Genomic DNA, 12,950 nt, shown 5'->3' on the forward strand with positions numbered 1-12,950 from the left:
TCTCTTCATCTTCCTTCCAGCCTTCTGAGGGTGCTTCTTTACCTGCTACCGCTCTGTTTTATAGCCCTCATGTCAAACATACAGAAGACTATAAAGGCAAAGAGAATGTTTCATTTTAAGTGTCCAAGTCTTTGTGACCAGCCAATGAAGCTTATGTGTGCCTGTTCATAGATGCAGATTTTTAAGTAAATTCTGCACCCAGCGCGGGGCTCAAACTCAGAACCCTGAGATGAAGAGTCGCAAGCTCTCCCGACTGAGCCAGCGAGGTGCTCAGACCACTCACCGTTTAAAGGCAGGGGCTGCGGTGGTGTAAAGGGTGTCCGCACCACCCCGTGCGCCTCTGCACATACCACCCGCTTGATCTCACACGTACTCCCTCACTTGCAGGGAAGGGAATAGGTACCAAGAAGGGAAACGGCAGACCAGAAATTTTTGTTTGCAGAATTAAAACTGCCCACCAAATGAACTGCTCTATTTTTACAGCTACACAGCCTCCACTGGTGACTTTCAAAATGCAAAACATACTACTAGGTTTATATTTATGTGCTCGACTGGTTTGCAAAACACGCATTTGATTCCCCCCGCCCACACACACACACCAATTCTAGACAGTAGGCATGGGGCCAAGGCACCAGGCCGCTTAGTGACGGAGCTCTCAGCTTCTCACCCTTGCTACCTTCCACGTTTGTTGTTTTTTAAAGTGTTTTCTCTTTCCTTATAAGCTCAACATTACAAAGATGTTTTTTAAAAGAAAAATGTTAAGACTTTATTCAAGATAGGTATCAGGCATTATAACAAAACAGCAGAACTTCAACCTTTGGAATACTGTAATTTTACACCCCTTTGACGCACAGTCCAGTATACTATTTTATTACAGATCATTCTATAGCGACTACAGGACTAAACTAGGGAAAGTGCACAGTCACCATCGGAAGGTCAGCTCTCTGAGTGTGCTGTTGGAGAAGGAAGCACATCCCTTGCCATGTCACATACTGTGCAAGGTGAGGACTGGGGAGATACTCAGCTGTGACCATGGTGGACGAGCACTGGGAGCACAAACACGCAGACAGTTTACTGTAGAGAACACATTTCAGAGGCCGGTGAAGTGAGCAAGCTATTCACACAAAGCTGGGAGGGATTACGACGAAGCTCTCCGGGGTCTAAGTACACCCCCGCGTCTCACCTCCTCAGAAACAGGTGCCCAAAGGCAAATAACTAAAAGTTATTCCATGAAAATGACAGACTTTCGAGCTAGCATTTTGTAAACAGCCTGTGTCTGTAAATCAGCAAATTAAAAATGTGCGGTGATATCCTCTAGACAGAACAGCACACCACTCTATGTACACTGGGCATTCACATTTTATGTCAGTCCATACACAAATATACAGCTCGTGGGATAAGTAAACACATTTTGCCAGAAATATGACAGCTGCTCTCATTTGTACAGTGAGTGTTTTTAAGAGAGAAAACAACTCCCTAATCAACACTTGAAGGAAAAATAGTTACATTTACATTAAGACAGCAGTTTGGATACCTTTGTATTTTTTTAAATCTTGAAGGAGAAGTAATACAGCGTGTCTGAGAGTAGAGTGCTTCAAACTTGGTTTTGGCATAGTTGAGTGCAAACTCGGTAGCTTGTACTTGTTAAAACTTTACATTGTAAAATGGTGAAAACATAGGTTGTTCACGAAGGATCTCTGCTGCTAAAGGCATTTAATATTTTGGCAAAAAAAAATTTGCTAAAAAGCTGCTGAAGTGAAGCTGTTTCTGATAATTCTGGGTACTCCCAACTAACAGGTAAATACATTTAAAGCATATATTTTTCCTCTGGAACTATTCAGTGAGCTTGAAGAAACAGATGTTGTCTTCCCTAAAGGGTTTAGGTATTGGTGGGTGTGGGGCACGGACAATGAAGAGCCCTCTGAACCACGAATTTGCTTTTCCTAAATCCTGTTGTAAATTACAAAGTCACCTTCGGGGGATTTGTGGGAAGAAGGGATTTAAATATGCGTATCTGGCAACAATCAACTTCAGGAAAAACCTTTCTCGGCGGCAAAGGTCCAGTCAGTGTGTCATCAGCAAAGACTACTGATGCGCGTTCACGTCGCTCAGTAATGCAAACAGTCTTTAACCGGGCTGTCTACAGCTGGTTGACAGTAAGTTCTATGTGGTACGTAACACTAATTCTCTAGTCTTCAGGGCATATCTATGAGCAAACACAATCCGAGTATTATACGTGACTGGGTTGTGACCACTGCATGCATTACACTGAAAGAAAACACCAACTCTAAGCACAACTATACAAGTCCTACATTTAGGCTCAGCTCTCCAAGGCTCGAGGAGATACCTCGGGCCAAAATGCTACCTAAACCAGACTGTCCTTTTCTGATAAAGTTCTCAGTCTAAGTAGAGAGTCCCCTCAGATAGTGCTCTATTCTACTAAGCGATCCCGGCTTGCATAAGACGTCCAGTAAGACATGGAGTGCCCATGAGTGTGCGACTTCTCTCGCTCACATTCTGCACAAGCCAGGAAGGGAACAGAGGGTGTGAGCCCCGGCCACCCAGGGAGCTGAGCAGCAAGTCAGTCCATAAAGATCTCAACCTCTGAAACCTTTCTAGAACCCAGCATTTTGATAGGTGTCTCAGATGTATTTGATGGCATATCTGAAACATAGTTTTGGGTTTGGTTTGGGTTGGGTGGACTGGTTGGCTTTTGCTTGGTGTTCTCTTAATCAAGGTGCTCAGATTGTAGGCTCCTCTCCCTGGGGAAATAAGTCACAGAACTGTAACTATGAAGCAGAAACAGTCATTCGTCCAGCACTTTTGGAACACTCAAAATGATTCCTCTCAGCAGGCCTGTGAGTTCACATCCCCAGGAAGCTTTACCAAGGGTGAGCCACCTGCCTAAGGCTTTGGTGAATCCCTTGGAAAGACTCAGAAGCTCTTAATCCAGAATCCAGGGGGAGACCAGCTTCCTGTGGTTTCTCTCATTCTGGGCTGCTCCCCTGGCCTCATCACACTCCTCTCTGTCATTACAATATTGTCTCTTCGTGCTAAGCATCTCTGGTGTTTGGACTAAACATCTGTCTGAAGAAGATGGACCGTCGTCCTGCAGGAAAAGGGATGTTCTACCGGAGTTGTATTTAGAAGTTTTAGAAGCACACCTGAGACATTCTCTAGAATCAAAATAATTTTTTACATATCTCGCAGTTTTCTTACATATCAGAACCTCTGGCAGCCCTTGCGAGTCCATCAGATTACGCCAAAAGCCATAAATATGTACATCACAGTCCAAAGTATTAGTACCAAGAACAACAACAACAAAGTTTAAAAAAATTGCTTAGTTTGCATTTACAGGACTAAAAACGAAGTATGCAACACAAAATTACAAATGTACATCTCAGCAGTGTGAGGGTGATCTCTTGTTCTAAAAATACTGCTGACAATCCAGTTGTGGAAAATCACTAACCTCAGACTTAAAGGTCACCCCCCCCCCACTACCATTCCCTTTGGCCTCTCCCCAGCAACATAAAGAAAAGGAAAATAAAAATCTTCGAAGTGCAAGAGGGGAGAGGGAAAAGGCTGCGTCTGTGAGGCCGCACGCTCTAAGCACGCCAGCTTGCGGGTTTCTATGCTATTAGTGACTAGCTCTTTAAGGCAGAGAAGAAACATTCTGTGGGTCCGGTGCTGTGGGCTCATCTCACTCACGTGGTTTCGGTGGCTGAGGATGAGGTACTTTTCTTCCTAAAGCGGGGTCGAAGAACTCTAGGCGGTGCCTGGCAGAGAAAACAGAAAAAGGCATCCCTCAATTCGGCGTATGCGTGGAACCTTGTGAGGCGGGCACCGGTGTGGGTTCGTGCGGAAAGACACAGCTCCGTTGGCCACACGCACATGTGTGTGAGGCGGCCGGCTGGGAATCAGGGTCACATCCCAAGCATCCCGCGGTGAGCCAACTGAGAAGGCAGGCGCCCCCACCCCTCTTCATACTCTCCTAAGTCCCTGCGTCTCCCAAGCAAATGGTTGCACAGAAGGACGACACACCTTTGTTTCCGCCTCGGGAGCAAAATGATCCCAACAAGTGACTCAGCACAGAGAAATGCCTCCCCATCTCTCCCCTTGTCTTTGTTACTTCCTTTGGAAACCAGCCTTGTGTTTCCAGGTACGGGCGTAAAATTTCCATCACCAAGTTCCCAGTCCTCTTTCCGGATGTGAAATCCTTAAATGCACAGCAAGCCACACAGCAAAGGGAAACACTGTCCTTAAGGATAAAGGGTTCCACCTCATCTCCCCTACAAATGGCTGTCAAGGGGGGAGCCTTCCTTCCATGGAACACACAAATCACAGAAGTTACTCATACAATGAAAGAAAAGCAAATTTTTGTCCCGGCATAGCACTCAAGGCCAGGGGCGGGGAGGGGGGGCAGTAACACAACTGACCCCTAGCTACCCTCAACCCCTGTCTCTGTCCACTTCTCTCTACTAACTTATTTTTCTATGGCACCCTTCTACACCTCTATTCTTTCTGACCTGAAGCCCTCCCCCACCCCCGTCTTGCCATTTATAGTCCTCTTTAGGACCCAGCTCAAAAATCACTCCTGAGCCCCTCTCCCCACAGCCCAGACACACACACCCAGGGTCACTTTCTTTGTTCTCCTAGTGTTCTGCACACAGGAGGACATCAGGGGACTCTGCGCCCGTGGCAGAGCGTGCTTGCTCTGTCTCTGTCTCCCCCTCCTCACTGTGAACTTTCCAGGGGCAGGCCCACCTTCACCATTTCCCAGGAAGTAACTCAGTGCCTGGAAGGCACACAGAAGGGAGGGAGGGAGAAAGGGGAGAACAAAGCAGAAAATAGAAAACTCTGGCCTTCCACATCCAGAGTCCTCAGGACACCTTTCTGACTAGGAAATGTTTACCAGCCACATCTGGACACAGAGTAAAAGAAGAATCAGAGAAACCTAACTTTTAGTTACCTGTCTCGGGCTATTTAAAGCAAACAGTAAAGCCGCTTGTACAGCTTTAACAAAACAAAACCAAAATGGCACAAACCCTCAGATCCTACAATGTTTGGGGCCCCCTCCTTGGGAGAGCTGAGCCCCTCCCCCCATCATGGGGCTGCCCAGGCTGTGATAGACTGCCTGAGCAGAGACCAAACCAAGAACATCTTTTACCAATACCTCTAACTGTAAAACTGACCCATGTGTGCCCCACTGTGGAAAGGAATCTGGTGAACTCCTGTCTGCCCACTGCTAATAACCACAGTCCTAGTCGGAAAGGGGTCGATAGGCCAAGGTGCTTGAGTAGGGGAACATTTCAGTGCATTCCCTCATCTAAGTCTCACAGGGGTCCCTACACTGAGGACAGGGTGACTCCCAGCTTGCCTCAGATGGACTCTCAGGCCACAGTATTCAGTAGGTGGGGCCTAGGAGAGGAGACGTGAGGGGCAGAGAAGACCTGGGAGTCCCCAGTTCTGCCAGCCACGCCAGCCACGTACCTGGGCCCAGGGCTGGGGACTCCCTATCCACATCACAAAGCAAGGCCCCTGAGGCTCTAGGCTTGGCCCTCCTGCTGCCAACTCTATCCACATCCACAACTGGCCACGGTACATCTATCAAGTATATTTGGTTTGGGTCCTTTTAGAGGGCTGTGCCCTTTCAATAACATTCTATCGGTATCCGCTTTGTACCAGGCACTGCTGCTGTGTCTTGGAGATACAGTGATGAACAGCTTCATTTATAGAAATGTGTCAAATAACATGTTTTCTTCCCCTAAAACACACATTTGGGTTGCTTTTCATTCACCTATCATCTTAGGTTAGTGGTTGCTGATTTTTAAATTTTATTTTAGGCCCTATCTCACCTCTCCTATTTCTAAATAAAATGAGCGGAGTCTTTTTTGCCCTTTGGCAAGTATCTGGATGCTACCTAGTCGTTCGTCCTGTTTGTTTGATGGAGAGAGATCTTTCTACCCCAGGCACTCGAGAGATGCCAGGGACCCCAAGAGCTGCCATTCCCAGGACCCCCAGATCTCAAACACACGCTCCAACCCGCAGCCGCAGACACCGTGTACCTCCAGGGGGAACTCCGTCTTCCGAAGCGACTTATACTTGTACATGAAATCCAGCAGATCTTCCTCCTCCTCGTCCGAAAATGCCAGTGGGTTTTGGACCTGGTGGGGCTCCCAAGCCTTCACACCACCCTCATTCACATCTCCCTCAACCACTTAATGTCCATTTACAATCTACACGAGGGAGACAAAGTACAGCAGGGAGGGATCAGCGTAGAAAGGAGCAAAGAAGGGCGGGCAAGGGCAAGGTTAGGCACACGGCACAACAAGCCTGTTAGGACAGCCGAGGTCCCGGTGTCTGAAGAAGCAGCCAGCATCCTCTGGGCCTCCGTGCAGGGCAGTCCTGGGCTGTGGGGGTGCCACTGGAAACCAGCAGGCACTGCGCACAGGAACACGCAGGGCTCCAGAGCCTACTGATAAGCTACCAAGGGAGATGGGGGCACCACCGCCCCAGGAGAAGGAGGACTCTGCCTTAACTGAGAGGTGTCAAACCCTGGGGCTGAGACCTGTGATGCCACACCAAAGAATGCTCAGGGAAAGCGTCGCCTCTAGAATGAGTAACTGCACTGAATTCAGAGGGGCCTCGCCGCTTCCTCTCTTCCGCAGACAAGCTGTGCGGACAATGCATAACATTTGCATATTCAGCTCCAAGCCTTTGAGACAGGATGTCAAGTGCTAAGAAGCCTGAGGAGAGAACCTTAAGCAAAGTTACGTGGATTTTCATTTCAAAGGCCAAGTCCCAGAGAAGCAAGGAAGCCTAGTGGAGAGAGAACCTCGGAATATCCTTCCCCCCAGATGACAGCAAGATTCCTGCTTTAGTCTACCTTAATTAAGTCCACAGGAGAAACTCCAGAATTAATTCATGTCGTTGAATGCACAGTATTTTTTAAAACGTTCAAAGTTTAAGCATATCCATGTCATCTAGCCAGGTGATCCTATTTCAGTCAAGATATAAAATACCTCCTGCACATGCCCAGCTTATCTGACACTCAAAGAGCTAGCTCTCTATGTTTCATATATTGCTTTTACCTAGAATCACAGACTGTAGATGTAAGAGCCCTCAGATCATCTGGTCAACCACTGCAAGGCCTGCAGAAAGAAAACAGAACTCCTTCTGGAACACCCTGCTACTGCTCCTAAAAACACAGTGATGTGTTTCCTCCATCAACAGGGACTCGCTAGACTGTAACGCAGCAGCCAACTTAACCAGGTGTGGGGTAAGCAAAACCAAGAACAGACCCTAATCTTGAGCAGCTTTTCCAGGTACTGCTGCTATACTTCCCAACAGCCAGCAGGAGGCAGCACGAGAGCTAGGCTGTCTTCACTGGGAGTTGCAAAGCAGACTTGCAGGCTGGGAATGGCCTGCTCTGACAGTGAGAGCCTTGGTAAGGGCCAAGACTTAGATCACTAATCTTGCTTTGATTTTTTTGCTCTGTGCATCCCCCCACCTGGGGGGTAGAGTAGGTGGGTTTAGGTTATCCTGGGGTCCCGTCCTAGGTGGAATCCTGACATCATCTGAGAGCTTAGTTCTCATCTTAAGTCAGACCTTCACACCGTCCACAGAGAAATTCCTTCTGGACACAGATACCTCTTGCCTGACAGGAGGAAAAAGAAACAGACCTACCTAGAGCCAAAAGGCCTCAGACTAGAGCAGAAACCACAGAAGCAGCCTGGCGAGCTCCGCCCCAGCATGAAACTGCATCCTGGGAGCGGGCTTGGGGACTGTTTGAGTCTGCGCCTCTGTTCCCTCCAAATCTCGGTCCAGGGCTTTTCTTGTGCCATTACTATCCACTCCTTAATACTCCGATCACTCCCAGAGACGACCTTTGGGGGTAGTGACTCTCATGCAAGTTCATGGCCCCAGCCACCACCTTCAAACCTCAGATGACAGCAGCCAAGGCCTTGAACTCGCAGAGATGCCACCCTAGTGCCCAAGGCTGGGTGGCCTTTAGGAAAGTGCAGGAGTCCTTGCTGCCTGCCACAGCCTAGGCTGACACTCTGTATTAGCAAATGTGTCAGCAGGACTAAGTAGGCTGGCGGGCAGCTCCACCTCTTCTCTCTGTGGGGAGAGCAAGGAGGAATAAACTGGCCGAGTCTCAGAGCCCTTGGAGGCCTGAGTAGATGCGTCTGCACCAAGCCCGAGGCCTTCCCCCTCCCCTCCCCTCCCCCAGTGCCAAATAACCCCCAGGTTAGCAAACACATCCCACACAGCACACGTTAGTGGGAGCCATTAATGGAAGTCAGCAAACGTGGTGAAGAAGAGCACGCCCGTCTGGAACACTTACATCCGCGTCCCCGACAGCCACCGAGGAGAAAGAAAACAATATCCTGTTAGGGAAAGGGTCTTCGGAGATGAAGCGCACACACGTGTGAGCGTGCGTGCATACGCACAGGTGCACGCACAGACGTACACCCCCTCCCTTCTCACGCTCGAAACCTCGGACAGCTCCCGCCGCCGCCCGGAGGAAACACGCAGCCCAGGCCACACTCAAAGCCAATGCAATGCTCTCTCTCTCTCTTTCAATGGGGGAGTAAAAGGCATGACTTTGCTTTTTAAAATGATGTCCCACACACTTGATTTTTTTTTAAAGAAAAAAGTACATCTCTATGACTAATTCTGAGCAGTCATACAGACTTGAGGTCTACATTACATCAAGGCAGGTAGAGAGAAGAGGAAGGAGAAAGAACAGCCAGGCAGGAAGGAGAGGTAATAATAGTAATAGTAATAATAATAATAATAATAATAATAATAATAATAATAATGATAATAGAAAGAGACCCCTTCCAGAAACAGCAGGGAATCGACTGACAGAAGGGAAGGAATGGAGCCGAAGTGGGGAGAGAATGTTCTTCTGGGGTCTGAGATGCAAAGATGAAAATCATCTCAAGGGACCAGGAGGGGCCCTCTGACCAAAGCATCTGTGACCCCCTGAAATCCTCTCCCATGGCATCACTGGCCAGAGCTAGCCTCCAGCTCCCCAACACCATCTGCTGACGCTCCACAGCCTGCACCCTTCACTTGAAGAGATGACCGCGCTTTAGGAAGAGGGGACTGAGGCCTGGAGAGTTCAGGGACTTTCCCACCAGCACAAAGGGACCTGGTGTAGACAAACCTGGTTCCTTGCATGCAGACCTTAGGGAGACTGGAGGTGTGGGGAGAACTCTGGGGCACTGAGTGTCAGAAGGCCCGAGAGAGAGAGGGCTGGGGCAAAGACTCCCAGATCACAGCTGAGCAGAGTCATCGCAGCCCGAGGCCCCACCCAGCCCGGCCTGCTACCCAGTCCCCAACATCCCCATCCCCGCAGGGCCTGCAGAGAGCAGACTGGACTAAATCCCTGCAGTCAACCGCAGTTCTGTTTCAATGCTCTGGGAGTGCAGCCTCTGATTTGGAAACCATCAGCGGTCACAAAGGGTGAGGGCTTCCCAGACAACAGCACAGAGCAGTCCCCTGAAGAAGGAATGCAGGACAAGGCAGCTTTCTTCTCCCTGGTCCCCCAAGGGGTAATATCCCAGAATTAGAGGCTTTCAGAATGGCTCACGGAATTTACAAACTCAAAATTGGTGAATAGTTGGAAATAACCACAGTCGCCTGAGGTTGCTGGGACCTCGAGGTTGTTTCCCATGAACCAGTGCGTCCACCAGGTCCAAGGAGTGCCTCTAGCACTGCTATGCAGCCCCTGCATTCCTTTCTTCCTTTTTAAAACTGAGATATAATTGACATATAACAAGTTAGTTTTAAGTGTGCAACATCATCATTCGAGATATATATATATATAAAGCTGTTTCTGATGTGGACTGGGAGGCGTCTGAGGCACACAGAGCTGGCCAGAGTGAGCCCCCAGGGAGGACACTGGTCTCCACTGTCCCCCTGCTCAGAACTCTTTTGACTGTCACTTCACATTGGGCTTATGGTCTCCAAAACCCCTAGGTCTTATACAGACTTTCAAAAGCCTTAGAGAAGTCTTACAAATGAAGAAATGAAGGGAAAACAGGACACTTCTTAAAATACAGCTCATGCCCTCTGTTCTCACCACTGTAGGAGGGCCGGCCACGCCTCAGCACCCCAGTGCCGGGAGCACAGGCAGTAGGGGGACTGTGCCTGCCTCCTCCTCTCACGCCAGCCAGCAGCTGCAGGTGGGGTGGCCTTTTGCCTTGGAGCCAAAGGCAACTCCTCCATGGGGGGGCGCCTTCCATGGCGGGTGAAAGGGGAGCTGAGTCAGGCCAGAGCTACCTCCAGTCCCTCATGCGTCTAGTCAAGGTTAGGGAAACAGCAGGAGCAGGTCAGGAGAGAACATGGTCAACCGCAGCGTGACCATGGCTGCATCAAGCCATCACTCACGCACAGGGAGGGCAGGAGCAGGAGTCCCCGGGCCCCTCCCTGCTCCCTGAGGTTTCCTGGCTGCTCGGGGCTGTAACAAAAAGCCTTTTCACAACCACGCAGTGAGGCGGGGAAGTGGGATCTTCAGGTCTATTTTAAGATGAGGAAATCGAGGCTCAGCGTGGTTAGGCGGGTCACGCACAGTTACGTAGCTAGTAAGTGGCAAAGCAGGACCAGGGCTCCCTTGGCTGCACCTGGACCCAAGCCCCTGGAACTACGGGGCTCTGTCACTTCAGAGGACCTGGGTAAGTTCCTGTGTCCTCATCGCCAGAGCACCAGGAAATATGACCCGGTGGTGGTTTTAAAATATCTCCTCACGTTCTTTGATGCGTCTCCCTTCAAGAGGTGGAGATTAGTTCCCCTCCCCTTGAGTGTGGGCTCGATCTCATGACTCCCTTCCAAGAAAGAGAAGAAGGCAGAGGTGGGGGTGTGTGACTTCCACACACTGTGGCTTCCCGCGTGTCCTCTCTCTACTGGGTCACTCCACTCTGGGGGAAGCCAGCCGCCACGTTGTAAGGACGCTCGAGCAGCCCCAGAGAGACGTGTGGTAAGGACCTGAGCCTGCAGCCAGGAGCTACGAGACGGCCCTCTTAGAAGTGGATCCTCAAGGCTCAGTCAAGCCTTCGGATGACTACAGCCCGGGCTGACATCTTGACTACAACGCTTAATAGACCCCGACCCAGAACCGCCTAGTTAAGCAGCTCCTGAATTCGTAGGCTGCAGATTCTGTAAGATAACACAGGCTTGTCATTTTAGGGAGTTCACCTCCTGATTCCTCCCCACAGACTATGCAGCTGAAAGGGAGCCCCACGCTCAGGCGCCAGCTTCTGGTTAGAACCTCCTCCCGAGCGAGCGTCCAGCGCGCTGCACGGAGGCTGGCTGCGTACTCACCTTTCCGGGTCCTGCACGTGGAGCAGCAGGTACACACTGTGGGGATGGGGGACACCATCAGTGATACCCCCCACTCGACAGGAACCAGCCCCAGTGAGGTGTGGGGATTCCGGTGGGTTCAATATAGGGGTCCCGGGAATGTGGGTCTCTGTAGAGACACCAAGGTGGGGGAGGAGAGCATTCCAGATTCGGCTTCCTCTCAGGTGCTAGAAAATGCCCTTGCCTGGCCCACAGAGGTCAGTCCTTATGTCCTCGAAGAAATAATTCTCACCGCACCTGCCCACACAGCCCTCCTCTCGGCGCCTTCCAGTTCAGAACGACCTCCAGGAAACCTTCTCAGACTGACCGATGACCCTCCAGAGTGCTTAGTGCTTAGTGTCAGTCATCTGGCTGTCGCCTTGCGAACTCCACTGGTCTAGGTGCACATCTGGGCCTTGGTATACAGTAGGTGCCTACTAAATACATGCTGACTGTCTCCAAATTCATGGAAGGCAAGGATCATTCTTTTAACACCCTCTGTACACTTCCTGGGATTCAACGCCAAGCTTTCAATAAAGGGTGTCTAACACAATTCTGTAGGGAGGGCAATGTGTTCCTGGAAAGTCCATATTGTTATTTTATACCATGGGCATGTCTTTTTATTTTACATACACTGTTACATAATATCTCACTCTGCTTTGTCCTTTTCTCACTAGGCATCAGGTTTTGGAGATCTGCCTGGATGTGCCTTGAGACCACTGCCTCCCACGGCTGCAGACAACTCCATGGGGTCCAGCCGCTGCCTCTTACCTGTCTGCTGCCAAGCTGCCTTCAACAGCGGCCACCTGTCCGGGGTTTGCAAATTCTCTTGTTTGCTCTCCTCCCAACCCTAAGACATAGGCTGGGTAGGGATTACCGTACCCTTTTCTCAGAGGAGAAAGCTCAAGGGAACTGCACTCCTCTTCCGTGCCCGGGTCAAATTCTCCGGTAGTGACCGCCTGGGGTATCGTTCTGAGAAACGGTCGGAGGCTGAACCAAGGCCCAGTGGGAACAAATGTGGCAACTGGCTGGCAATGTCTGCCTCACTCACCCTGCATCTGCTGCTCTGCACAGGCCACGGTCGCCCTGCAGGATGGGAGCCCAGACTCGGGCCCTACGCGACCATGCCCGGTGTCCAAGGCCCACACAGCCGGGGAGGGAGGGGACACCAGCCCTTTGTAGCTGCGCCTCCTTTGCCAGACTTCCTTCCAGGCACCTCGATCCCCAACTGCCCCGGAGCCTCTGATCGGGCGCTTTTGCCCCATGCCCTAGGCGCTGGGTCATCTTTCACCTGTCTCTCTTCCTGAGAGGACTTTTATTTTAGGCCCCAGAACAGCTGGAGCAAGTGCCACACAGTCCCTGCCCTCCCTGCTGGGTCAGCACCTCCCTTCTCTGTCCCCGGGAATCACAGGTGCTGTGGCCAAGGGCGAGCACAGGGGCGTGTAGCGTCATGTTGCAGCATCGCGGGTTCTCTGCTTCTCCGTCAGCTCCACGGGCTCAGCCTGCGTCCTGGGGTGTGGCAGAGGGCATCGCTGCTAATGGAAGGCGGCAGGGCCAGCACCGAAACAAAGCGTCCCAAACCCGTGTCTGTCTGGTGCTGG

General features: G+C 50.6%; 1 protein-coding gene across 9 annotated transcripts in view; it reads right to left on the bottom strand.

Annotated features, from left to right (window-relative positions):
• REEP1 (receptor accessory protein 1) overlaps nt 1-12,950 on the bottom strand; it is a 99,552-nt gene that overhangs the window by 2,092 nt on the left and 84,510 nt on the right. For 3 of the 9 annotated variants that reach the window (XM_048222801.2, XM_048222799.2, XM_048222800.2), the window contains 4 exons: nt 11,332-11,367; nt 6,066-6,217; nt 3,709-3,776; nt 741-3,176 (listed from right to left, as the gene is read on the bottom strand). In XM_048222801.2, the coding sequence (XP_048078758.1) occupies nt 2,945-3,176; nt 3,709-3,776; nt 6,066-6,217; nt 11,332-11,367 (488 nt within the window). In that variant the 3' untranslated portion in view covers nt 741-2,944. Of the gene's footprint in view, nt 1-740; nt 3,777-6,065; nt 6,218-11,331; nt 11,368-12,950 lie in introns of those variants that run through there. The other 6 variants (XM_048222803.2, XM_048222804.2, XM_048222802.2 and 3 more) reach the window with 6 other exon arrangements.

The sequence above is a fragment of the Ursus arctos genome, unplaced genomic scaffold (assembly GCF_023065955.2).
Source record: "Ursus arctos isolate Adak ecotype North America unplaced genomic scaffold, UrsArc2.0 scaffold_8, whole genome shotgun sequence".
Lineage (NCBI taxonomy): Eukaryota > Metazoa > Chordata > Mammalia > Carnivora > Ursidae > Ursus > Ursus arctos.